The sequence below is a fragment of the Morus notabilis genome, unplaced genomic scaffold (genome assembly GCF_000414095.1).
Source record: "Morus notabilis unplaced genomic scaffold, ASM41409v2 Scaffold99, whole genome shotgun sequence".
Taxonomy (NCBI): domain Eukaryota; kingdom Viridiplantae; phylum Streptophyta; class Magnoliopsida; order Rosales; family Moraceae; genus Morus; species Morus notabilis.
The window spans coordinates 1,729,643-1,756,302 of NW_010362482.1; the positions used below are offsets into that span (position 1 = coordinate 1,729,643).

Genomic DNA, 26,660 nt, shown 5'->3' on the forward strand with positions numbered 1-26,660 from the left:
CGGGGTGGAATACTTGCGAACAATTAAAAAGTTTTTCAGTATTAGTGTCGTAAATTACATGAAAGAGAGATATACTTGTGAATCTTGAACGTTAAAATTGCAAAATTACATGATATATACTTGCAAACAAACTGCATGCCATGAGTTAGACCTCCGACACGACCCTTAACTTAAACCAAGTGGTGCTTTGACATGGTTGACTTGATTGTCATCACCTGAAAGCAAAATCATGTGCAAAGGTGTTGGAAATCTTTTCTCTAGGTATGTGTCTCATTGACAGGTGCATGTAACTTGCAAGGGAAAAAACAGACTTTCCTCTCGTGGGCCTCAACTGATCAAACCACTTACCTAGTTTTGAGGGGCCTAAAGTGAAAAGAGCTTCTCATAAATTCTTTTTGGGGCCATGATGTGAAATCGACCTTTAGAAAATATCAATACTATAAGACAACGGTAGTGCTATATCCTCTAATAGAACATGAATGCCGTAGCATGAGACCCACATATGAGACGTGTCTTCTGTGATATGTGGTACCTTAAGATTTTTTCGAGCAAAACTAGATCCTCTCTACCATTTCTCTACAACACTCTCCAACCCTTTGGCTTTATTGTGGAGAAATCAGACACCAGCCCACCAAACAGGCTGGCTGAGATTTCAGAGGATGCTCTGTTTTCCTCAGTAATGTCAATGAATTTTTTTTTTTTTTTTTTTTTTCTGTTACACACAAATCAAGTTGAAGAATATAGACAAGGAAGGTGCAGATGCAGTTGCCAATCTTTTCCGCGCTAGTGGCATGGCCTTTTTATTGAACAACGCGTCTGATTTTGTGCCCTGTCATATCAAATATTTATCATAGCCAGCCCAAGCACTTCTGGCAAATCTGGTTTTGTCATGAAATAGAGACATTTCTTGTCACTACCCAAAATTTATTTTCCATAAAAAACTTGTCTATTATAGATTTTAAAAGGCATTCCAATAGTTTTATTATCAATCACTTTCAGGTGACTTCCTTTATAGGGATAGTATTTTACACCAAAAGTTGCCCTCCAGTGCACATAGAAAACAACCGCAAAGGAAGTGAAATATATATATATATAATGACGAAAGTGTGTTTTAGAAGATTCATCATCTTGCCCAATAATCTTTGAATTGTTTGGGAAAAAAGGGAATTCACCTTACCATATTCCATTAAATTCTTTAGATAATGTGATTCTAATGTGGTAAGATAGTTCAAAAATCAAAACTATATCCTAATGTTAGTTTTTTTTTTTTTCTTCATACCGAACGCATAAATCTCCTAAAAAAGATAAAAAGGAAAAAGAGACTGAAAGATGAAACAAACAAAACGGTCTACCTTAGATGAGTCAGACACTAGCGTTCGCATAATTGCAACTTGAGGAAAAGTGAACCATTTTGGACTAAAATTAATTGCCTTATGCCCATGATTATTGTTGCATTGAATAACAACCGCAAGAAGAAAATGGCATTCTTGTGGGACCCTTGAGGAAAGAAAATGTCCATAGAAATTTAAGGGTTTGTTCTTTTGATATTTTTGAGTTAGGTAATTTAATTATAGATTTTGAGTTGAGTTTGAGTTATAATTTGAGTTGAAGTTGTAACTTTACCTTGTTCGTTTCGCTGATTCGAGTTTAGAATTCGAGTTTTGCTACAGTAAAAAGCTCTCACAAACAATCACATCTAACTTTTTTGCTACAGTAAAAAGCTCTCACATACAATCACATCTCAACTCGAATTCTAAACTCGAATCAGCGAAACGAACGAAGAGGTGTTTAGTTGTATACATTTGAATTATGATTTGAGATAAGAATCTTTTTTGAGTTTGTGTTTGAGTAAGTCAAAACTTAAATTTATTTTTAAATAGTATTTTAATAAAAACTCAATGTTGATGAAAAATTTTAATAGGGTATATGGGTCTAGTTTTATTCGTCTTTTCATTGTCAACGCATAGAAAAAAAATCATCTCAATCAGAATTAAAACGAAAAAGTTATAGCATTTTTAAGAATAGAAAAAATATTATTTATTAACTTGAGTTTGAGTTTCTGAACTCGAGTTGAAGGGGAAACTTGAACTTGAGTTTTAGTTCTAAACTCGAGTTCAAACTTAAAAGAATATGAACTCGAATAAAATTATAACTCGAGTTATATTTTTTTGAGTTTTTCACTCAAAAACTAGCTCCCCGAACCGCCCCTAAGTGACTGTTTTCTTTACAACAGAAAAAAAGACCTTTGAGAGAAATCCCCACAGCAAGTCCTTCAAAACTCCTTTAAATCCATTTCACATCATCTTTTCTGATTATTCCCAAAAAGGTGCAAAACGCCTAATAAAAATGATATGTTAGGAAAGGCACAGCCAGCTAATTAACAACCAAGCAAGATTATGATATTAGCCTCCCTAAAACCTCCTAATAAATAGCCATATCATCCACCATTCTCTCCTTCATCCACAATCTACCCGCCAATAAAAATGGCATTTTCACAAGATAAACTACTCATCTTTGTTCTCTTAATCTTTTGCGCCACGACATCGCTTTCCGCACGCCCCCGCAATAGGCAATACACGCCTCCAAGTGTTCCTCACTTGACAGATCTCTTCCCTCATGTTTCTATCAGTAATGGCTTTTCCAACATCTTTGGAGCCAAAAACTTCCAGCTGACTGGCAATGGATCCATGGCAACTCTTGCTCTTGACAAATCCTCAGGAAAATACAGTCGAATGAACTTACATTTGATAATTTATCTATTTATTTTTTTTATAACTTGATTTGAACTCTATCATTGTGATCGCGTCAGGTGTGTAATTACTGTTAGACATGCATAATTTTCTGGTTTCTTGGTACAGGATCTGGATTAGCTTCAAAAAACGAATACTACTATGGATTTTTCAGTGCTGCAATTAAACTACCATCTGGCCTCTCTCCCGGAGTTGTAGCGGCATTTTATGTAAGTTTATTATTTATAGCAAGTTTATAGATATCTTTACATGACATGATGAAGTACACACATATGTACAATTTGGAGATTCGTGGACTAAAAATATGCAAGTATTTAAGCACGAGAATTGGAAGTAGAACGTGTCTAACAAAAAAAAATGGGAAATTGCAGCTGTCTAATGCAAATGTTTATCCTCATAATCACGACGAAATCGACATAGAACTACTCGGCCACGACAAGAGAAACGACTGGGCGTTCCAAACAAACATATACGCAAATGGAAGCGTCAGCACAGGAAGAGAAGAGAAATTCTACCTCTGGTTTGACCCAACTGCGGAGCACCACCAGTACAGCATCCTTTGGAACAACCATCACATTGTGTAAGGAAAAAAAAAAAAAAAAAAAAAAACTCAACTGTCTCAACTTTGGGAAAAAAAATGTTTTTTTTTTTAATTATACTTTTTTTTTCCTGAACGAAAAAATATGTTATTTACCACAATGATTGATGCAATCATCACATATACATCAATGCATCAAAACTAAGATATAACAACATGGGCAGGATTTTAGTAGTATTATCTTTTATGATAAGACATGTATATTTTATTAATACGATGTATGATGATGCTTAAATAAAATAATAAATAAAAGCGCTCTCTTTAAAAACTTGGAACTTAAACAAAACCCCATAAAAATTTTATGATTTAAAATTACGACATATTGTCAAAATATATTACATTCTTTCTAAGACATATCAAAGAATTCTCACATTTTTCCTCCAAAACAATCTTAAAAGTAGACCAACCTCCTATTAGCTTAAAGTTCTAAACTTTCAACTTAGGAGACGTTTGGTTCATAGATTAGAATCATGTTATTAGAATTATTTTCGATTTACGTGTATTTTTTATGAGAAAAAATATTGTAGTGAACCATAAATCATAATTCAAATCATTGTTTAAATCCTCTAACCAAACATCCCTTTAGTCTCAGAGTAGTATCTTATCTTACAATTTAAATTTGCAAAGTTTGCACTCTCTTTTGTTCTTTCTCACATATAGAGACGAAAAATCTAATGTGTAATTTGAATTTTCTAAAGACTTGGGTTTACATTGATCAACCTGTTAAATGGTCAATACTCCTATAAATTAGTTTTTTTCTTATTTTAACCTTTACAAAAACTGTAGGTTTATGGTGGACAACATTCCTGTAAGAGAGTATCAGCGCAACAGCGCGTACCCTTCAGTTTTCCCGTCAAAACCCATGTCTGTTTACGCCACAATATGGGACGGATCCGAATGGGCAACTCATGGTGGGAAATATCCTGTCAACTACAAATACGCGCCTTTTGTGGTGTCGTTTGCTGACGTGGAAATGAGTGGTTGTGTCGTATCCAATCCGACAGGCACGTGTTCCAAGACCAGCCCTTCCAACTTGGACCCAGTTGAGGGACAGGAATTCGCTACCTTGTCCAAGGAACAGGCCCGGGCTCTGGATTGGGCCAGAAGTAAGCTCATGTTCTACTCTTATTGTAAGGATGTTTCAAGGTTCAAAGTCTTACCACCAGAATGCAAGTGACGACTCTTTTTTTTTTTTTTTTTAGGGCTATTGTATAAGTATTTTAATGATTCTTTTTTATGGAGGTGGGACAATAAATTACACTGTAAAAAATAACCACTATGAGATTATTTACATTGATATATAGAAGAAGATTGAAGAAACAATAGAAATCAAATTTAATTACTCTTTTCTCTCTCTTTCTAACTCAAGGTAGGAAATGTTAAATTGTGCCTAACAATTAATGTCTTATGCAGAGGGTTTATTGGATTGATCTAGTTTTCATTGTAAAAGGGTGGCGTAGATTTGAGTTATTATTAGAGAAGTTGCATAAAGTGTTGTGAGGTGTGTTTTTTTTTTCCTAGTAAACTATTTATTTAATATAGTGAAATACTGTAGTGGTTGAAAACGAAAAGTAGTCACACATTGAGATGAACCTCTATAAATTTTACATGTTTGTTTTTTGTTTGATTTTTTTATAATCTTATTACTCTCGATAATAAAGAATTAGTGCGTCTAATTCTTAACACCGAAGGGCTCAAAATCGTAACTTTTGAGACTTGCATGCTCATTTTTATAGGAGCATGAAACTAGAGAAACGTGAAACTATTAGGTCAAAAGAAAAGAAAAGTGAAACATTTGTTTATAAGTACCAATTATAGTAGCTTAAGTAAGAAAAAGGAACTAACTGCAATTTTGAGTAGCAAGGTGGACTAGTGTGAAACTTCTAGTAGTTAACACTAATAAAAGTATGAGGTTTGAACTTGATTGCTGGTTAAGATTTTTCGCAGACTTTTGTTAATAAAAAATATCTCGAGTCTTGAGATGTATGATTCTCATCAATTGGTACTGCCACATGGATGGGGTGAAAACCCGATGGGGACCAACAGGATTACTCGATAGGATCACTCTTTTATGAGAGGATTAATAACTACAACAAAAATTCAAGAGTACAAGATTGTATTTTCAATTTTTCAAAGGGACTTCGTATGATTTCTAAAAGTATTCTTATATATAAGTAAAAAAGAAAAGAAGAAAGAAAGGTAGGGTTTTGGGGATTCAGATTTTGTCTAAATTTTGATGTTTTAATTGATGTCCAACCAATCAAATTACACCACATCATCCCATCATAAGTATAAAAGAGCTAGTTAAAATGCAATTCAAATTTTTTATACGACGTATCTTAATATGATTGGTTACACACCAATTGAGGCGCTAAAATTGAATAAAATATCTTAGTTTAATTTTAAGGGAGGAAAAACTCAAACCATAAGAGTAAACTAAAGTATATAATAATGAGATAAAATTATTTTTGTACCCAATGTTATAGCATTTTAACATTTTTAAAGATATTTTCTAAAAACATGTTAACTTACTTTGATTTTTTAATTTTGAATGTTTTAAAGTATTGTCGTAACTTTTTTTCAAAAAATATTAGTGTGCTGTTAATTTGTAAGAATGGTAAAATGGACATTTTATGTCTTAAAACTTTATCCAAGCCTTAAGATATCAAAAGGATATTTTTAAAAAAAAAATTGAAGATACCGTTTTAATATTATTAAAAATGCATAGTATTAATAAAATATTTTGTTATAATAAAGGATATCAAAATGATTCTATTCTACAAATTGACTAACAAAAAAAACTCCTGTTTCTAATTAAGATTTGTTACAGAAGTAAACCATATGTAGCACAGACGGTTACGCGTTTATACGGTCCACAGCCTGGGTTCTGAACAAACGACAGTGAAACATTTGGCAGTTGTTTTGTCGGCGTTTACCTTCCGTGATTCCATCGGAAATCTTGATTAGCAAAGAAATAAAATTGAAGAAAACCATGCATTAACTAGAACCATGTAATCTCAAAGCTTGTTTTTTATTTTAATTTTAATTTTTAATTTTTTAATTTTTTTTTGCATGGAAAAAATCGTGGAAGTTACTAGCAGATTGAATAAGTAATCTTCTTCGTTTCAGCAGAAATAAAATAATGTCAAATGAAAATTGTAGTAGTAATCTTGTTCTAACTCTAGTAATGGTAAATTCATACCCTGCCTTTAAATGTTAAGATCAAGACTTTGAATCTTTTCCCCTCAGTTAAAAAGAGAATATTATTTATCCCAATGAAGAAGAGAGAGATAAGTAAAGAAGCTTGTTCGGATCAATCATAAACTGTTGAAAGATTTTAATCAAGGGAAGCATGCAACAAGTTCAGATTTGTACTATTTGTACTTCATTACTAAAACAACGCATACTTTTATCACCATTGCCATTGAACTCACACTTCGTTACTTGATGATGCAACTCTTTATTTTGACAATGCCTTCAAGAGAGAAAATAGAAAAAAAACAAAAAAACCAAGAGAAGGCCAGGGTCAAAGAACTTATAGCCATGCCGGGTTCTTGAGAGGTTCGACAACAGCCTTCACTTGCAAGTAGTTATGGAGACTGTAAATTCCCTTTTCTCTTCCAATTCCGCTCATCTTGTAGCCACCAAAAGGAATTGCGGCATCAAAGACATCAAAGCAATTGACCCATACGGTACCGACACGCAATGCACGGGTGAGGGTGTTAGCAGTGTCGATGTTCTTGGTAAATACCCCAGCAGCAAGCCCATAGCGAGTGGCATTTGCCCTTCTGATCACCTCATCAAGATCCCTACAAAAGGTTGCCAAAGTTGTTAGTCCCAAAACAAACGCAGGAAATTATACTAATAACCAATATACACAGTCATTATGGCCGTGTTTGGAATTGATCCCGTTTTTATTTTTCACGTTTTTTGAGAAAGAAAAAATGAAAACGTTTTTAAAACGGCGTTTGGCGCAATAAAAACAAAAAACGGAAATGAAAACGATTTTTTAGTTTAGTGTAAAATAAAAGAGAAATAAAAAACGACTTTTAGTCGTTTTTCATTTTTTATTTTCGTTTTCTCCTCTCTCGAGCAAATAGAGAGAAAGTGAGACATTAATTGATTTTTTTACACTAAAAACAATCTCTTAATAAAACTACCAAACTCATTTTCAAAAATAATTTCTGTCTGAGATAGAAAACGTTTTCATTTTCATTTTCGTACAAAAAATAAAATTATTTTGGAACGAATTCCAAACGCGCCCTATGGTTTACTCACTTAAATTTCAAGATGGACTGAACTGGGCCAAATATCTCATCCTTTGCTATCTTCATGTCATCCTTAAGAAATGAGACAGTAATGTCAGTTAGAGACACTCATAGTTCAAGCAGCTTCGGTGAAAAAATGGTTACTTGGGACGTAAGATAAACGCTTTACCGTGACATTTGAGAAAACAGTGGGCTCCACAAAGTAACCCGTTGAGCCAATTCTGTTTCCTCCAGTTTCCAGTGTAGCTCCACTTTCGTTTCCAGACTTTATGTAACTCAGGACCTTGTCAAATTGTTCTGGATCAATCTGATCCATCAAAGTAAAAGGATCAACGAGTGTCATTACTAAAGGCTTGCCGGTTCAAATAGAAAATTCATTTTCTTGGAACATATTTTCTATGGCTGTGAAGTGATACATTAGTCTACAAGATTGAACACCCATTTGTTTCCCCCATCAAGATTCAGCCGAGGCTTCCTCAAAGCTTTTGAAAAGGTTGAGTTGTTGATTTTTACCTGAGGACCTTGTTCAATGCCTGCCTTGAATGGATCTCCAACCGTACGTTTTATAGCTCGCGCTGTTGCTTTTGACACGAACTCATCATATATGCTCTCGTGTACAAATGTACGAGAACCAGCGCAACAGCATTGTCCCTGCAGAGAGACAGGATGGTCATCACAAAATGTTTTTCTTTTTTTGGGTGTTCTATGGGAATCGAACTTTCTATAGTGCTAATAGCAAGAAAATAACACATACTTGATTGAAGAATAGTGCAAAATGTGCAAGCTCAACAGCCTGATCTACATCAGCATCAGCCGCAATGATAAAGGGGGATTTTCCGCCAAGCTCCAAAGTGACCGGTTTAAGATTGCTTTGCGCAGCTAGTGACTGTACAATCTTACCAGTCTCAGTTGAACCAGTAAAAGCAAGCTGCAAAGAAACCCATTTACATATGTTAGCAGGAAAGAGAGTGAGTTAATTGTATAAAATCAAAAGTTGGTAAGTGCTAATACCTTGTCAACATCCATATGACTGGCAAGAGGTGCTCCAGCAGTTGGACCGAAACCAGAAATCACATTGAGAACGCCATCAGGAAGCCCAGCCTGTCAAGGAATTAACTTTTTAATATCCATAATCGGTCATTCATTCGCAGATGCAACAGATGCGAGCAGCTTAGAGGCAAATGTAGTTGAAAAGTGAACATATTAGGGGAGTAAAAAGATTGAAAAATAAAGAGTATATAACCATGAGCTCTCTTTACCTGTAGTAAGAGCTTTGCAGCGAAGTTTGCAGACAGTGGAGTCTGCTCCGCTGTCTTCAGAACAATAGTGTTTCCAGTCGCCAAAGCAGGCCCCACCTTCCAAACAAACATGAGCAGTGGAAAGTTCCATGGAATAATCTGGCCACAAACACCGATTGGTTCGTGCAGTGTTTGCACATGATGCGGTCCATCGGCTTGAGCTGTCAAGCCGTGAATCTTATCCGCCCAACCTGAGGCATAATAGGCAGCTTAGAATTTTGTGGAGCATCCAACTGTAGTGAAGGAAGCCATTAAGCAATCTAAACCAGAAATACCTGCATAGTATCTGATTAGACGTACACAAATAGGCAGTTCGACATTAAGAGCCTGTTCATATGGCTTCCCGTTGTCCCAAGTCTCGAGTTTCGCAAGTTCCTCCGTATGCTTTTCCAGCAAATCAGCAAAACGCAAGAGTACTAGCGACCTTTCCTGTGTAAATACATAGACGTCGTTAGAAATTAAAAGCGGTTGTTGGACTAAAGCCATAGAAACAAATAAAACAAGGAAGAAAAATATAGTTACATAGGCAGTCATCTTTGGCCACGGTCCCTCATCAAATGCCTTTCGAGCAACAGCCACAGCGAGGTCTACGTCTTCTTTACCGCCTTCGGCAACATGTGTAATCACCTCCCCGGTCCTGGGGTCAAATGTTGGAAAGGTTTTGCCTGAGACAACAATAACACCAAAATTAAATGCAATTAAATGCTAATGTTTGTGAAAATGCCTTGTTTGTCCAAAATTTGAGAGAACAAACTTCAAATGTATGAAAAAAAAAAAAAAAAAAAACCCTCACCTGATACTGAATCCACAAATTGCCCATTGATCAAAAGCTTAGTGTGCTCAATGCTGACAGATGGCTTGATTGGCTCCTCAATAGCAGCAGCAGTGCCATAATTAGCAACTGCTCTTACTGCAAAAGGAGTCCTTCCTGATAGAGAAATATCAAAGAAAGTAAAATAAATAAGAATAATGAGCCTCTAGATTTTGGTGAACAAGTCCCAGGTGTAAGTACTGTAGAAAATTCTCTGCATTAGAGTGCCCTATTTTTTTTCCCCCTTCCATTGCAAAGTATCTAACGAAGCTAGAAATGAAATGAGCATTAATTACTATTATTCCTTAAAAGTCAGAAGTGGGAAAGTATGTAATCCAATGAGTGTTAAATAGTAAGAACACAAAAAGTGAAATAGGCATTTATTACTCCATTTAATGTTAAATATGCGGTATATCTAGAATTGTAAAATCAACTTCTTCAAATATTCAAAAAAAAGGGGAAAACCCCATTTAAGCTATTTGGAAAAAATGACCTTAACTATTGCGATAGGTTAAAACTTTGAATCTTTCCCACACCCTTTTTTTTATAAATAAGATTACAAATCTAAGTACCAATCATTTTATGATCCATTGCCCAGAATAGGAAAAGAGTTTAAAAAACCATGAACATAACTATGACAACGAGAGAGATTAAAAAAAAATGAAAATGAACCACCATAATAAAAGATATACCTTTGAGAAACAAAGCAGAACGAGAAGCAGAACAAAGTGAGCTTGAGAGAAAAGAGGACATCTTCAAAGCCGCCATGTTTAACCAAATGAAAATATAAAAGAAAAAAGAAAAACTCTCTTTTAGTCTCTTCCTCTCTTCTGTCTCTCTGTTGCTTTGTCAAATGTGTATATATCAAATGTATATATATATATATATATATGTACACACACAAGCATATGATGTTATGATCAATGGGAAATCGTTATCAGAGATTTGGGGTTTGATATTGTTATTGCGAGATATTTGGAAGTATTTTTTTTCTTTTCTTTTTTATAATATAATAATAGAAGAGCATCTCTATGATTTCAGAGGCTGACCCCAAAATGATGGGCAAATCACCTCCTACCTACTCAACGTGATCTCTCAAAATGAGATAAGAGTGTCTTTTTTTTTTTCATAAATTTTGTTTTGTTTTTTTTAAACTTATGTTTCGTCCTAACTATTTCTCTTACCACCTTTTGGTTAAAGTGTGAGCTTTTGTGGAAACCAGCTTGTATATATGACCATTGTCAAAATGCCTCTAAGATTCGTCCGTTTTGACAAATTTCATGTTAGAAAAAATTTTGTAACAAAAAAATTTAAATTGTAGTTCAAACCACTTTTTAATTGACATTGTTAATTACTGTTATTCAATGCAAGTTATATTATTTTCGAAACTTGATAAGTTTAAATTTATGTCAAGTTTTTGAAATTGCAGTACAACCTGTTATTTTGAGATGCACCGCGCAATCCATTTTTCAGCTATTTGATGATGCTTAAACCAATCTAAGTCATTAAGAGAACGTTTATTTTTTGTATTTGTCTTTAATTCTAAATCATGATTCATGATTCTTTATAGTGTTTTTCTCTCACATAAAACGAGAATGATTCTAAATTCATGAACCAAACATCCTCTAAAAGTTGGTCTGCGTCTTATCAGGACAATTAAAACTTTCAATCTAACTTCTAAAAAATAACTTGCACGTTACATCTCAAAATAATTTGTATTGTAGCTCAGTCTAAAAGCTTTTGTTATAGTCATTGATAGGATAGGAAACCTCAAGAAAAATGGTGAGATGAGACTAACTATATACTAAATAAGTTATATACTTATTAAAATGATTAGGACTTAATTTTTTTTTTTTTTGTGTTATAGTCATTGATAGGATAGGAAACCTCAAGAAAAATGGTGAGATGAGACTAACTATATACTAAATAAGTTATATACTTATTAAAATGATTAGGACTTAATTATTTATTTTTTGCTTGATAAATGATTAGCGTCATTTGACATACAAGCTTGGAGAAGGGAAAAAATTAGAATTTTGAATTTGGCGGGTTCTTATGTGTTGAGTGTTGACATTTCTAATTATTATCCAAACCAACAGATAACATTAGAAGAAAAACTCCACCTTTTTCAAGTCAGCTTTCACCCTTTTTTTATAGTCTTCTATACGGAGAGAAGACCTCAATAAAATGTTAAAATTCGGATAAGTTTAAACCTAAAGATACACGTATTGAAATAGGATCTTTCTATGTAAGGCCTTTTAGTTTCTGAACATTAGATCTAGTTAAATCACACCAGATAATTTTTAATATAAATATGACAGTTAAAGACAAAAATTTCTCGGTAATTTATCTTTTTAGTGCCTACTAAAAAAATCTCTACCAAAATAATCATAATTTATTAATGAAGATTAATGATAGAATATCATTAAAAATGGGTTGAACTTGCTATCTAATCAAGCGATGTATGTCTCGACAGATTTTATTAATTGCACCAGCTAAGCCGTGCTTAAATAATTGTTTCTTTTCCTACATTAGTTATCACGTTCTGTGGAGCTCCTTACGGCAAAATCTGAGGATAGAATACAAATACAGAATGCGTTGAAGTTGATGACTAGTGATTTGTCTGATAAAATTATTATCTTCACCAGCTAAGCCTAAAGCCACGTTTAAATAATTGTTCTTCCTTTCTTGGAACTCTATTAAACAAGAATCTAGAGAGTTATTCTTTTAGAGTGTAACTTGAGTGTAGTTTTTGAGTTAAATTTAAATTATAACTTGAGTTGAAGTTAGAACTTGAATAAAGTTGAGTAAAATTGAATAAAATTGAAACTTAAAAAACGTGAACTTAAATAAAGTTGAAACTTGAGTTGTATTTTTTTTTTAATTTTATAGACAAAAGAACATGCCCTCGTGAATTCTAGGACAAATATTTATATACCCGTACAGATAATCACATTGTATAAGCAGGAAAAAATTGTGAAATCCCAAAACTTTTGGCGTGCATTAACCTGGACGGAATAATATACTAATGTATAAGATTATTTTTCTATATTTTTACTATCATATCTCCTTATTATGTGTCGCGTCTTTTATCATGTATTGCAACTTCATTCGTGCGAAAATTATTTATATCTTTACACAGTATCTTAAAATTTAGGATTAATATAGGCATTTTGTATTATGATTGAAGACTACTCAAGTACAAGTGTCCAATCAAATTATAACTACAAATAAGAAAATACATTTTGGTGTCTTCCCTATTTTTAGATAAATTTTTCAAACTCCCTACTTGTATAAAGATAGCCCCGAGTTTTGAAACGTACATATTTTCCCGCAAATGTATAATGTCTCTAAATTCTCCCCTTGAACTTATAAACGTGCTATTTTTTAGACATATTAGCACATGATGCACACACAAGAAGGTTAAATTTGTCAATTTCTTTAAAATTTTAACTAATCGCTCTACTTTTTTTTCCCTATTGTTCTCTTGCTTTTGAGCAACTACTCTAATGAGAATATATATATAACATTTACTGCCTAATTAATTTATTTACAGTGAGAAGCATTTGTTGACCCCTACATGTTGTAGCTAAGCTTAAAATAAGCAACAACTCCGAGTTATAACTAAAAAAATAACACATTTCAAAGTTGGAGCGTAAATCTAAAGAAGTATTTTTCCAAAGGGTGGTACGTTTGGTTCACTGTTTCAAATTTTATCGATTTGAACTTTTTATTTGAACATAAAAATTCAAGTTGTGTTGTTTAAATTGACATTTGAATGTGCAGATAAAATTTTAATCTGAATAGATAATAAAATTTAAATTTATGTTTAGTAGGTTTGAAAAGCAGATAAAGTATGCACCTTTTTACTGTTTAAAAATAATTTGAACAGTTGAATTTAAGGGAGAGCCAAACTCTTAGTTTAACAGTTTAACTCATTTCAAACGGGAATATAATTCAGACTGCATACTTACTAAACGCAAGTTTAAACTGTACTCACCGTTCAAACTGAATTATAGTGAAGCACACGGCGGTTCCAAACCAACATATAAATGGCACCAACTAATCGGGAAGGAAAAAAAATGCAATAATTTGCTGTGATGTTTTATAATTTAGCAATAAACTAATCATCCACGAATTTTTATAAACTCTAATTATCATTATACAGTTTATGCACTGCAATTTTATTTTTTGAAGGCAACCACAGTGTTATTAATTGCCGGATGCAGGTGTGAATATTCTTAGAACATCATCAATACAATATTAAAGTAGTACGTGGATGATTTTAACATTTAAGTAAGAAAATTACTCTAATATAGTGCTATCTTTTATACTAATTTTATTACATTCTATACTTGATGGCTTGATTGATTGCTATTGGTCAAATTATCATAAAGTTAAAAATTAATTTTTACAACTTTCAAGAAAACTTGTTTACAATCAAATATAAATTTAACATTTGAAATAAGAACTATGCATTGGAGTATAAATAAAAAATAACATAATGGTTTTGCACTTTTTTGATGTCAAATATGCCACTTTTTTATGTCAAACATGGCATTGAAATTAGCATTTGAATTTGAGAAGACAAAGCACTTCCAAGAAGAACAGCACATCCCAGATGAACATGACCTCGTCAATTAACTCAAAGACTAGAAATAACCAATATATATATATATATATATATTGATTTTTTATTAATGAATGAGAGAGAAAATTAAAAAATAAATAAATAAATAAAGAGAACGAACTAATCATATGCTAACAACAAATGAAATCTTTGGTAATTTATTATTACGTCGATGAAGTAAGCTAATCTGATGAAGTTTCAACTTCCATCACTAACCCGGTGGAGGGACAGCAATTCGTTATTATTACGTCGATGCAACAATTAACAATGTATGGTTTTGGAATGGGCAGAGAAGGAAGTTTCGCTCGGTAATTTCAAGGATATAAAAACATCAAAACTTCCAAGTCCCACGCCCAAAAAGCAAATAAATAACAACCCAATAAAACCAAGCAAAAAATGCAAGAAACTTCTATAAGTTCTCACGCATGGCTTGTATGAACTTGAACAATCTATAATCAACTAATTCATATGGGGCAAATAACAAAATGATGGGCGAAAAAGAATACCCAACCTGTTACTCTTTTATAAAAGAAAACGCAAAAATGTACTACGCCGAGAAGAAATTATGAAACCATTATTAGGTATCAACAAAACTAGTCGAATATCATAACCATACTATCCACCATGATTAACACTGTATATAATATAATCACAACCAACTAGGTCAACCATGACTTTCGGTATACGGATTTGAGAACTGACCAACATAGGCAATATAGTCAGTTTATCCCATATGGTTTACGTCCTCTTGATCTTCGAGAATGTTCCTGTTTCTGAAAAATAGGTGCTTTGAGTACCACTGCCAAGCTGGTGTGCATGAGCCTGTGGATTCGAGAGCTCAATCCCCTGAAAAAAAAAAAAAAAAAAAAAAAAAAAAAAAAAAGAAACTTGTTGTTTTTTATGTTTTAATTTTTCTCTTCGAATTTAAACCCCACTAAAGAGAAGGCGCCAGAAGGGAGGAAAAACATAAACTAAAATTACTGAGAGATAACTATAAATTATAAAACAAGCCGAAAGGATGAGTTAAAACATAAACTTAAATTACTGAGAGATAACTATAAATTATAAAACAAGCCGAAAGGATGAGTTCATGCGTAACGTAAAAAGCACAAATTACCTGCACAGGTGTAAACGCTAAACTTGAAGTTAATCCAGACGTAGCACCGCTACTACCGTAACTCTTTTCCTTGAACCTGGAAACAACAAGCAGCACATGATATATTTTAAGGCTTGACCATCTGAGATCATTTACAAGTGGCCATTAGCAAAGAAAGAGGAAAAAGAAAAGCGTAATAACAGAAATGACGAAGGAAAAGAAGTGGCTAAATAAAGGTGCACAAGAAAAGAAAAATAAACAGGAAGCAACAGCAAAGGAAAATCTTACTTCTTAGCAACTTTTGCAGCAAGTTTGCTCTGTCCAATTGATACGCGCAGCTTCCCACTACCAGCCTGACCAAGCATTCCATAACCTTCTCCCAGTCCGTCCCCTGTCGTCAAGTAACTAATCAGTAAGCGGAATGGGAAACAGATTACTAAAAGCCCTCCACTACTTTCTAGAACTACAAAATTAAAGTAACCCAAAAAAAAAAAAAAAAAAAAAAAAACCCCAAAAAATTGGGGGCCCAAAAAAAAAAAAAAAAAAAAAAAAACTCCAGAAAATTGCGTGCACAGAAAAGAAAAAAAAGAAGCAACATACTAGCGGTTATCCTTGGAAAAGGTACAGCAATTTTATTTTATTAAGCTGCATTATTGAACTATTTGCTTCAAGAATAAAGACATAATAAACTTCAAGCTTATATGAACCTTGATACATATATTCTAAGTACTCAACAACATCAACAGTGATTCCTGTGGTTTGTTTAAAAAATAAAATAAAACGCTAGACATTTTATAATTTGAATATAATCCAAATGATTAAGACGATAAAAGATTGAGGCCTCGTTCATTTTCCCTATTCGAGTTTTCAATTTCAGTTTTGCTATATGCTCTCACAAAAAGTCACATCTAACTTTTTCTGTTAGAGTAAAAGTTATCACATAAAATTACATCTCAGCTTAAATTGAAAACTCGAATCCGCTAACTGAACGAGGCTTAAAAGTTACCTAAAGAACTCTCTTCTGGCACGCCAAACTGCATCCTATTAGCCAGCTTCCGCATGTCTGTTATTGCATACCTGTAAATACGTGAATCAGCATTGAAAGAAAATATACTGACAACTCAAGGAAGCGTAAAAAGGAGAATATGTGAATAAACTGTTCTACCTTTCTTTCATCTTCCTAAGTCGACGACCGCCTCTTTTCTTCTTAGGTTCCGAATCCGGGACTGGAAGTGGTCTAGGTTGCTTTGCAGGAGGAGGCTCTTGCCATTTCTCAATTTTCTTGAGGGCTTCTTCCCGTAGCCCCCTTCCTTTGCTCCCGGATGGGTCGCTTCTTGCCAAATCTATGCGTGCTGCAAGCGTCGCTTTTGCAGCTAAAAGTCGGCAAGCACGCATTCTCAGAGGAGGGGGTGTACTTTGAAATATTTCTGCCTGCTCAATATATCCTACCCGAAATTGCGTTGTTGCAGTAGAAAACCCAGCAAGATTTTTTCTCTTGGCACCAAGAAGCTGAACGTTACAAGCAGGCATCTTTGACAATGCCCCAATACCACCAGCAGTCCCCATAAGTTTTGCTGCGACGGCGCTCCCAACAATAGCAGAAAGATTTGGAGCAATATATCCCATTCTGCTTTCTACAAAATCGAGAACCTTTTTCTTCGCCGAATCAAGAGAAAGGGCTTGATCACAAGCATCAATTGTCTTCTGAAGTACATCATCCGGAAGCGGCTTACCACTTGTAGTAGATGCTGTAACCGACACCACCATTATAACTGCAGAGGGCACAAGCCCCTCTAGATCAACAAGGGTAAGATCCATTTCATTCCCAATCTTCTTGACAACTCGAGCGTAGTCAATTGGATGATGTACAAGTGATTCAAGCTCTGGAAATTTTGGCCGATACTTATCACGTATAAAATTGTGAATAATGATAATCTCATTCTCAATGTCAACAGACAAGGAATTACATTCCACTAACAGCTGGTATTCCGGATCATCTTCCAAATTCGTTCCCTGATTCGATTCATCAGAACCCTTTTGCAGTGCATCTTCCACTTTCTGCCACAAAACAAGAAGGAACCATATTTCCATTGACAAAAACACAAAAACATCCAAACTACAGAATTATAATGAAAAAAAAAATGCAGAAAAGAGTCAAATAACAACCTAAGTACTGTATTAGACAAAAGGCCATGCTGACAAAGTACAAGAGAGATCTGAAACAAACATATTCCTTCCAGGGACAACTTCTAGAAACGCTGAAAAAAATTATCATCCACAAGAACCCCAAAATTTCAACTATTAAAAAAATTCTACATTAGATAAGGAAAAAAAAAAAAAAACATCCACCGAGTTTAATACTATAGCAGCACATTCACAAACAAACCTGCATTATATCGACAAATCTCTGTGTTTTTTGCAACTTTGAAACACTATCCAGATCATCATAATTAAGAGTCTCCAAGTCTTCCAAGTCCCCATCAACATCTTCCTCCATGTTTGCAACATCACCACCATCTTCATTCTGAAACATCAACAAAAATCATAACTAAGATTTCTTTCTTTTCGCCATAGACCAACAATTTCGAACAACGTTAAATGTAAAATTTAGGAAAAAATAAAATAAAATAAAATAAAATAAAATTTTACTCACATGAAAATCTTCTTCGTTGTCAGATAGTTCGTCAAGGTCTTGAAGAAAAGAATCAGCCAGAGTTGCCTGCAATTTAAAAAAAAAAAAATTAGCAAAATATAAATGGCGTTATCTAATTCAGGGTCTAATTCGAAAGCCAAAAATTACTGAATCAAAAAATTTATCTTCAAATTAACATATAAAAGTATGTAACAGAAAGTACAATTGAATATTAACAAATGGATGAACAAATAAGCAAATAATACGTGAAAATGAAGGAAAAAAAAAACAAACAAAACAAAATACCATTACGACGAGCGTAAAGCGAATTGAATTCGAAGCTTCAAGAGTTTGTCTCTGTCACAAATCGAGAAGTGAAAACAGAAACTCAGAAATTGAAACCCTCAATTGGAAAATAAACGAACAAAAATAAAAGAGCTATAATCGTAGAACAGGGAAAGGAGATTGGTACGCCAAAATCTTTCTAGCGGGGAAAGAAAACCCTAAATTGAAGTCCAGAAAAATAAAATAATATTTATATATATTTTTTGTGAGATACAAACATTAAACTTAACCGACTCGGTTTTCTTATTGTTATTGTTGATTTGAGTGTTTAATTTGAATTAAGATATAATTTTATTTATGAATTTTTTATTATAATAACTGTTTTTTAAAATTTTTTATAAAATTAAACGAGGTCTAATTTCTCTTTTTTTTTTCTCCGTAATTTCTGTATAAATCCTTCGCTCGGGGATGGGCCGAGCAGGGGATATGGGCTTCTGGGGAATGACCTCATTTTATTTGGGCCGAGACGTGCCCCAAGTAATAGCCCAGACCATGAGGATGAATATGCCATGATTTTTAGGGATTGCTCTTTTAGAGTGTAACTTGAGTGTAGTTTTTGAGTTAAATTTAAGTTATAATTTAAGTTAAAATTAAAACTTGAGTTTGTGTTTGGTTGTGTACATTTGAGTTATAGTTTGAGATAAAAATCTTTTTTTGAGTTTATATTTAAGTGAGTCAAAACTTAAATTTGTATTTAAATAGTATTTTAATAAAAACTCAATGGTGATGAAAAATTTTAATAGGGTATATGGGTGAAGTTTTATTCTTCTTTTTATTGTCAACGTATAGGAAAAAAATCATCTCAATCAGGATTAAAACAATAAAGTTATAGCATTTTTAAGAATAGAAAAATATTGTTCATTAATTTGAGTTCGAGTTTCTGAACTCGAGTTGAAGGGGACACTTGAACTCGAGTTTTAGTCCCAAACTTGAGTTCAAACTTAAAAGAACATGAACTTGAATAAAGTTATAACTCGAGTTTCTTTTTTTTTTTGATTTTTTTGGACAGTCGAACACGCCCTTAATGTTTGATTGAGTTTTGTCATGGATACTAAAACTATTATAAAATATATCACAAAGACGTCATTTAAGTTTTTTAAAATAAGAAAAATTATACTTATATTTTTGTGTATTTTATTTAATATATTTGGATTTTTGTGAGAGTTTTGTGATTTTTCGTGTATATATTTTTTATTTTTATGAATTTGACGATTTTTAAATATCGTTGGCTATAGCATTCTTTGTAATAATTTATATTTACTGACATATGTCAATTCAAACCTAAAATTTATGGTATTCTTGTAAAGTACCCCACTACAAAAGGGAAAAGTATAGGTTTCTTTTGGACATATAGTAAAATCAAAGTAATGAAGGCAAAATGTAACAAAATTTTCAGAATATTTTAAAAGTAGTACAAATTAATTTTATTAGAATAGTTACTGTATAATTAGTTACTATATAATTATATGGTATGAAATATGATGATTACTATGGTAAAAATTTATTAGAATAGTTACTGTATAATTATATGGTATGAAATATGATGATTACTATGGTAAAATTTTATTAGAATAGTTACTGTATAATTAGTTACTGTATAATTATATGGTATGAAATATGATGATTACTATGTTATTATGCTATTTTTATAATATTTTGAAAATTTTACTGAATTTTAATTTTATTATAGTAATTTTGTCATGTGGTGCAGTTATTTCAAAGTAGAAGGGTACATTATATAGAACATAATCTACTAGTTATAACTAAGGTTGGAACACTATGACAGTAGCAAAAACAATTATGTTAAAATATAATAAAAAAATTAAAAGTATCTTACAAATAATATAAATTCAAATTACTATATTGAGTACCAGTGGCGGAGCAGAAAATTTTTTTTTGGACGGGAGGCGTGAACTAAATCAGATTTTTGAACTAAAATTATAAGACAACAATTTTTTTTTACCTTTATTTATCTATTTATATAAACTAAGCTTATAATAGAGCTAAATTTATAATGTTTTAAGTTTAGATTCTGAAAACTTGTGAATATATATAGTAGTATAGTTGGTTTTTTATTTATTTTAATTTTTTAAATTTTAATAAAAATATATTTAGAAGTCAAAACTTAGAGTATAATTGGATTTTTGTTTTTAAAAAATAGTAATGTAAAGGTGACATTTGAAGAATTTGAGGGGCAAACAAAGGAAAAAAAAAACATCAAATATTTTAACATTGGGCCTAAGTTTTAAGATGAGCCCTTGGGCCCGAGACTAACAATGAAGAAAAAAGGAAAATAGTAGAAAATAGGCCAATATGAAAAGTTTAAGAAAGCATATAGGTCATTTTTTAGTTATAGAAATTAATAGGCCATAACTTATCAAGTTATGGTTCATAACCGGATAAGTTATGGATAAATTTGTCAAGTTATGGTTCATAATCAGACAAGTTATGGATAATTATGGACAATAACTTGTCAAGTTATGGTTCATAACCAGACAAGTTATGGTTAATAACCATACAAGTTATGGACGAAAATAGTAATTTGGCATATTTATTAACTTATGTAAACTATTGGCCTATTAATTTTAATTTATCTCAAGTCTTGGCATATTTTCCTCTTTCTCCCAAGAAAAAATTACACATTCTATATCTTTAACTAACTGACTTACTAAAAAAAAACTCTTTTAAAACCCTACTTCTTCACTAATTTTAGTCTAAAAAGTATAAATATATAGGCTAATTTTGAAGTAAAAATAAAAAGGAGACTCCATTACAATAAGTATTTTTAAAAATTACCCATGTTTAAATATAGCAAATGTCACTCTTTTAAAACCCTACTTCTTCACTAATTTTAGTCTAAAAGGTATAAATATATAGGCTAATTTTGAAGTAAAAATAAAAGGAGACTCCATTACAATAGGTATTTTTAAAAATTACCCATGTTTAAATATAGCAAATGTCTAGTATTTAGGATTTGCAAACTCTTAAATTCTTTCAATTTTTTAAATTTCTTCAACTACGAAACAAGAAATAAAAAATTTAAGTGAATTTTGACTCTTTTTTCCTATAATTTTCTTAAGGTAGGTGAAATTTTTTTATTTTTTCCCCTTTTTATATTTTGAGACCTTATTCGGTATGTCAAAATACCGATAGGTTACGTTTTATGTCCATCAGATCTACATAAAATCACGTAAAAATTAAAAATTACGTAAATCTAATGGTTAAATAAACTTGGTCTACCGATACACCAGACATACTAAAGAATCTTTTCTTTTTTTTTCCTTCAAAACTTTTTTCCCATAAAATATTATTTCCAAACAAACCCTTAGTTAATACAATGATTGTGTTTGAAATTGATTCCGTTTTTATTTTTTAAGTTTTTTGAGAAATAAAAAATGAAAAATGTTTCTAAAACGGCATTTGGTGCAATAAAAATAAAAAACAGAAATGAAAATGATTTTTTGATTTAGTGTAAAATGAGAGAAAAATGAAAAACGACTTTTAGTCATTTTTTATTTTTTATTTTCGTTTTCTTCTATCTTGAGCTAAGAGAGAAAGAGAGACATTAATAAAAGAATCTATACTAAAGATAATCTTTTAATAAAATTATTAAATATATTTTTAAAAATAATTTATATATAAAATTAAAAATAATTTTATTTTTATTTTTATATAAAAAATAAAATTATTTTAGAACTAATTTCAAGGAGTGAATGTTATTTGAAATGAACCCATTAACTTGTTACTCTTTTTTTCTCTCTCCTTATCTCTACTCTCTATATCTCCCGCGCTCTCCTCACGACTGCTCTATCTCTCCCCTCGCCACTTTATCTTTCTCCTCGCTCTCGCTTTCGCCCTCTCGCCAGGCTTGCTATCGACTCCTTTGCAAATCAGCCACACGATCTCCATCTGCGCCCTTTACAGCTCCACCTAAGGAGAATCCTGAGATGACAGATCTAGTTTGTTGTAAGGCAACAAAGAGAGAGAGAGAGAGAGAGAGAGAGAAACAGAAGATAGATCTGGTTTTGCAATCAGAGTGTGATATAGATTTTTATTTCATTCTGGGTTTGATTTCAGAATCTAGATTTCGATTGTAAGTATGTTGATTTGGGTTTCATGTCTTGGTTCGACCTGGGTTTTTGATCTTTCACTTTGTCTTTTCACTGGAGCTTTTTTTTTACGCTCTGATTCATTAGAGATTATTTTGTAGAAATTGCAGCTGCTATGAATGTTTCAATTTCAATTGGTTATGGGTTTGCAGATGCTCTGATTCGTTGTATAAACTGCTGGTGTTCTTCCTTTTATCTTTTATGCTTTTAAATATTTTTAATACCTTTTTTTACTTAATTTTAAACCAAATTAATTAAAAGGGTATAAAATATATTTTATATCTTGAAAGGACTCAAGTACTGAAAAGATATTTTTTAAATATGAAAGTATAGTTTAATATTATAAAAAACATAATGTATTAAGAATGTGTTTCAATATAATAGATGGTATTAAATTAATTTTATCTTTTTAATAAAAATATTTAACAAATGAAGTTAAGTATGACTCATTCCAAATTTAGAAGACAAAATAATAGTCTCTAAAATTTAGAAGGTAAACTAAAAATAACCATAAAGTTTATAGAGATGAGTGAAATTAACCCTAATAATTATTATATAATTTTATTGTTTCTAAAATATTCCAAATAAAATGGCAATTACACTATTATAAACATGTCGTTTAATTTACAAAAATGTCCTCATTACACTCCCATATAGATAAGTGAATTAAGCATAAATATTCCCCTTCTCGTTATTACCTTACGCTAGCTTCATTGGATTGATCTTTTGACATATAAGAAATTATAATAAATGCAACATTTTTCAATGTAAATAGCAACGGGTTTTGATTGTTATATTTTCATTTGGTAGTTACATATATGTGTGCATGTATATTAGGCCATTTCGAACTTATTTTTTTTTATTTTAGAGTTATTTTATCTCTAAAATAGAGTGATTTCACATCACTTAAAAAGTTCATCTTCAACTCATTTACTTTAAACTTTACTCTACAAGAAATATTATCACTATATTCTTCTTTTTAATATTTGTTTATATAATTCATAACAATTTAATCTATTTCACCAATTATGCACATTATATATATACTAAAAGAAAGGAAATATGCACTGTTCACACACTCATAATTTACTGTTTATTGTACAATAATATTCTCAAAATTTCGCTTATGTCTTTTGTCCTTTGAGTGTGAATTGTCAGTTTAATCCTTTTTTTTTTCTTCTCTTTTCTCTTCCTTGCACATGGACTTTTCCGTCTTTCATTCTAGGATTGTCACGTGTCGATGCTGGGCTGGCCAAAGGAAAAAGTAGTGGGGCCCACCATTGCGAAGCTGCCCTTTTCCCCTCGCTAAACGCACTTTTCTTAGATGTGCTTTTCACGCGCGAATCACAACCATCGAAATTTTTGATCGGAAGGTTTCAAACTATTTCTGGGTTATTTTTTAGATTTTTATTCTTTATTATAGTTATTTATTATTTTGAATTGATTTAGAATTCAATTTTGTCTGTTTTACTATCGTTTTATGCAAAAAATTTTATATTACTTAAATAAAAATACCATAAATAATACAATAAAATTAAATAAAAATACACTAAATTAAATCAAATAAAACCAAATTAAATAAAAAAATAAACAAAACACAATATAATTAATTTAAAACACAACGAAATAAGTTAGATTATTTTCCCTCTCTCTTTGCTTAAGATTTTCCTCCGTTATTATTTTCATTTCTTGTATGTTATCTTCTTTACTTCTTTTTTAAAACAATTTGTGTTAGCCGTTATTTTAAATTAATCATGTGTACGTAGCGCGCAGTTGAGATTAAAACTAAACAAATACTGAAAAAAAAAATATTGAAAAAGAAAAGTGTTGATTTGTGGTCCGATTTTATCCATTCAATACCATTTTTACGGTAAATTTTCAAAGCATCTTAAATGATAATTCATAATAGTATAAATAATTTGAATGAAAAATAAAATAAAATAAAAATACACTAAAATAATATAAAGTCACAACTTTTTAAATAGATTAAATTAGAAATTACTTTAGTGATTAGAAGAGCAGCACAAACATTGATTAAAAAACCATGCTCTACATTAACAATTGATGAAGGCTTTACTCATCCATTTGTAATTTCACTAATCATTGCTCAGTTAAAAGGACAAACAAAAATCTTACAAGTTTATTTGCAACAAAGGGGAGCACAAACAACTACAGTTGTTTCAAAAATATTTGAAGATGTCCATCTTTCAATACCACTACCACAAATATCAGCTGCCACAACAATAGACCTAAAAACATAAGATTCAAAAAGATTGACCACAAGGTAAGATATATTTACTAATTTATATCAATTATCAATAAAAATCAACATTTACTATTTTGAATACATATCTTAACAATCTTTAATCAATTCAGTTATGAACTAAAGGCAACAGACCCACCCAGAAACGCCCAAGGACCAGATAATATAACTACTTCTAAATCATTTGATATACACTACATATAATTAAAAAATTTTAACTTCCTTAATTATTATTATTATTTTTTAAAAATTTTTTGTAATTTGTAGTTAAAAAGAACTGTCACGACCCTAAGGATAGGGCCATGATTATTGAGGTTTAATTTAAAATTTAACTTAATTAAACTGGATTAATTAAGGAAAATCCATGAAAATAAAATAAAATAAATACCAATACCAAAATAGATATTAAAATATACTGCTCCGGAGTCTTTATTTTACAAATAATATTTAAAACAGTCCATAAAACTTAAAATAATACAACTCTAAAACAATGTCGACCAATACAGCTTAAATATGGAAATACAGTACATCTCAGAATTAAAACTGTACATCCGAAACAAACGTACCGCTTCGAATCTCGCGCCTTCAATCCATTGACATCCACTTGTTATGTTGTAAATATAAACCGCTAACTCTGAATGGGAGTTTAAAACATTAAAAATAGAGAAAAAGTGAGCGAAATGCCCAGTACGATATAATTTATAAAAACTGAATAAATAATGAAAATACAGGCCCGGAAGAATCATTCGGAACCAAATAACCTTTTTACTGAAAGGTAAATAAACTTAAATTCTAGATTTCAGGCAACCAACAAGTAATTTAATGATAAATTACTTACGACCAATGCAAGGCCAAACACCACCGTAGTGGCCCGTATGGGTTTCGGGTCTTGCCCCCAAGGATACGATCTTCATATCCTGATATCTAGTCCATCAGTGGGTTTATTGGTTCTTAAAACATCTTATTTTAAAGAAATATCTGTTAAAACCTTAATTCAGTTATTATGGGCTCAATCGCATATTTCATGCTATTTCTAAAATATGTTTTGTCTTTAAAATATTTTCATAGGCCAAAATACTTTGAAACAAGGCTAACAAGGATATGGACAAGAATATCCTACATCTTGACAATTTAGTCTATGATAACTTTACGTTGTCCAACCGTCTATTCTTGAAGCTCTACGGCTCACTCAGAACCTCAATGAATCCATTCGATTCGCCTCAATCTGCGCGCACAGTACCGATAGACTTTTCAACAGAGTGGAATTGGCACAAACGGAGGTCAACGTTACGTTCAACATGTCAAAACGAGTCAGGATAGGGTCCCGGATCAACGAACGGAAGTCAGGAGGCTGCTGAACGGAAGCTTACCGGAATATGGCCACCGGCGACGGTGGCAGCGGCGACGGAGGTTACCAGAGCATTTTTCATGGTGGACTTGGGTCCTAGCCCCCTAAATCAACCCTTATGAGTTCAATGGTGTGGTCAATTTCACCAAATTTGGCCTCTAACTGTATGAATTGAAACCGTCAACTTTGACATAATCCGACGGCTCGAATCTTGATTCTACGGCTATTGAATCTCAAAATTAGTTGAGGGCTTTTGTTACCCACTTCCTTCTAAGTATTTTGACACTAAAATCATGACGATCCAATGGTTGGATCATCGAAACCATCCTACACCACAACGGCGGTAGCGGCAAGCTTTGATATCCGGCAAACGATGGCGAATTTGGGCGGCTGAGGGTTGCTTTTTGCTCTGCGCCGTCCTCTGAGTCCAACGGTACCGGCGGTGTCATCAACGAAGGCTGGAATAGTGCATAACGGAGAGGAGGCACGACGACCGAAATGGGCGGCTCCGG

The 26,660-nt window shown here is 32.1% G+C and overlaps 3 protein-coding genes across 4 annotated transcripts; 1 reads left to right on the top strand and 2 right to left on the bottom strand.

The window, feature by feature from the left end:
- The first annotated feature begins 2,476 nt into the window (after positions 1-2,476).
- LOC21410403 (probable xyloglucan endotransglucosylase/hydrolase protein 33) lies at positions 2,477-4,541 on the top strand. Its single transcript, XM_024168264.1, has 4 exons — positions 2,477-2,718; positions 2,859-2,959; positions 3,122-3,330; positions 4,135-4,541. The coding sequence occupies exons 1-4, from the start codon at positions 2,484-2,486 to the stop codon at positions 4,523-4,525; spliced, it is 936 nt and encodes a 311-aa protein (XP_024024032.1). The 5' UTR covers positions 2,477-2,483; the 3' UTR covers positions 4,526-4,541.
- Positions 4,542-6,742: 2,201 nt separating this feature from the next.
- On the bottom strand, positions 6,743-10,899 carry LOC21410404 (aldehyde dehydrogenase family 2 member B7, mitochondrial). Its single transcript, XM_010102181.2, has 11 exons — positions 10,418-10,899; positions 9,708-9,842; positions 9,437-9,579; positions 9,190-9,343; positions 8,876-9,105; positions 8,628-8,717; positions 8,371-8,544; positions 8,130-8,267; positions 7,786-7,923; positions 7,627-7,688; positions 6,743-7,157 (listed from the first exon to the last, which is right to left on the bottom strand). The coding sequence occupies exons 1-11, from the start codon at positions 10,491-10,493 to the stop codon at positions 6,884-6,886; spliced, it is 1,614 nt and encodes a 537-aa protein (XP_010100483.1). The 5' UTR covers positions 10,494-10,899; the 3' UTR covers positions 6,743-6,883.
- Positions 10,900-14,916: 4,017 nt separating this feature from the next.
- LOC21410405 (U4/U6 small nuclear ribonucleoprotein Prp31 homolog) lies at positions 14,917-18,602 on the bottom strand. 2 transcript variants are annotated; one of them, XM_024168160.1, is made up of 9 exons: positions 18,556-18,602; positions 18,390-18,440; positions 18,105-18,170; positions 17,838-17,975; positions 16,617-17,509; positions 16,458-16,528; positions 15,740-15,842; positions 15,473-15,548; positions 14,917-15,201 (listed from the first exon to the last, which is right to left on the bottom strand). In XM_024168160.1, the coding sequence occupies exons 2-9, from the start codon at positions 18,390-18,392 to the stop codon at positions 15,094-15,096; spliced, it is 1,458 nt and encodes a 485-aa protein (XP_024023928.1). In that variant the 5' UTR covers positions 18,393-18,440; positions 18,556-18,602; the 3' UTR covers positions 14,917-15,093. The 2 variants fall into 2 exon arrangements, with proteins under 2 accessions (XP_024023928.1, XP_024023927.1); XM_024168159.1 differs by having other exon boundaries at positions 18,390-18,602.
- Positions 18,603-26,660: the final 8,058 nt, after the last annotated feature.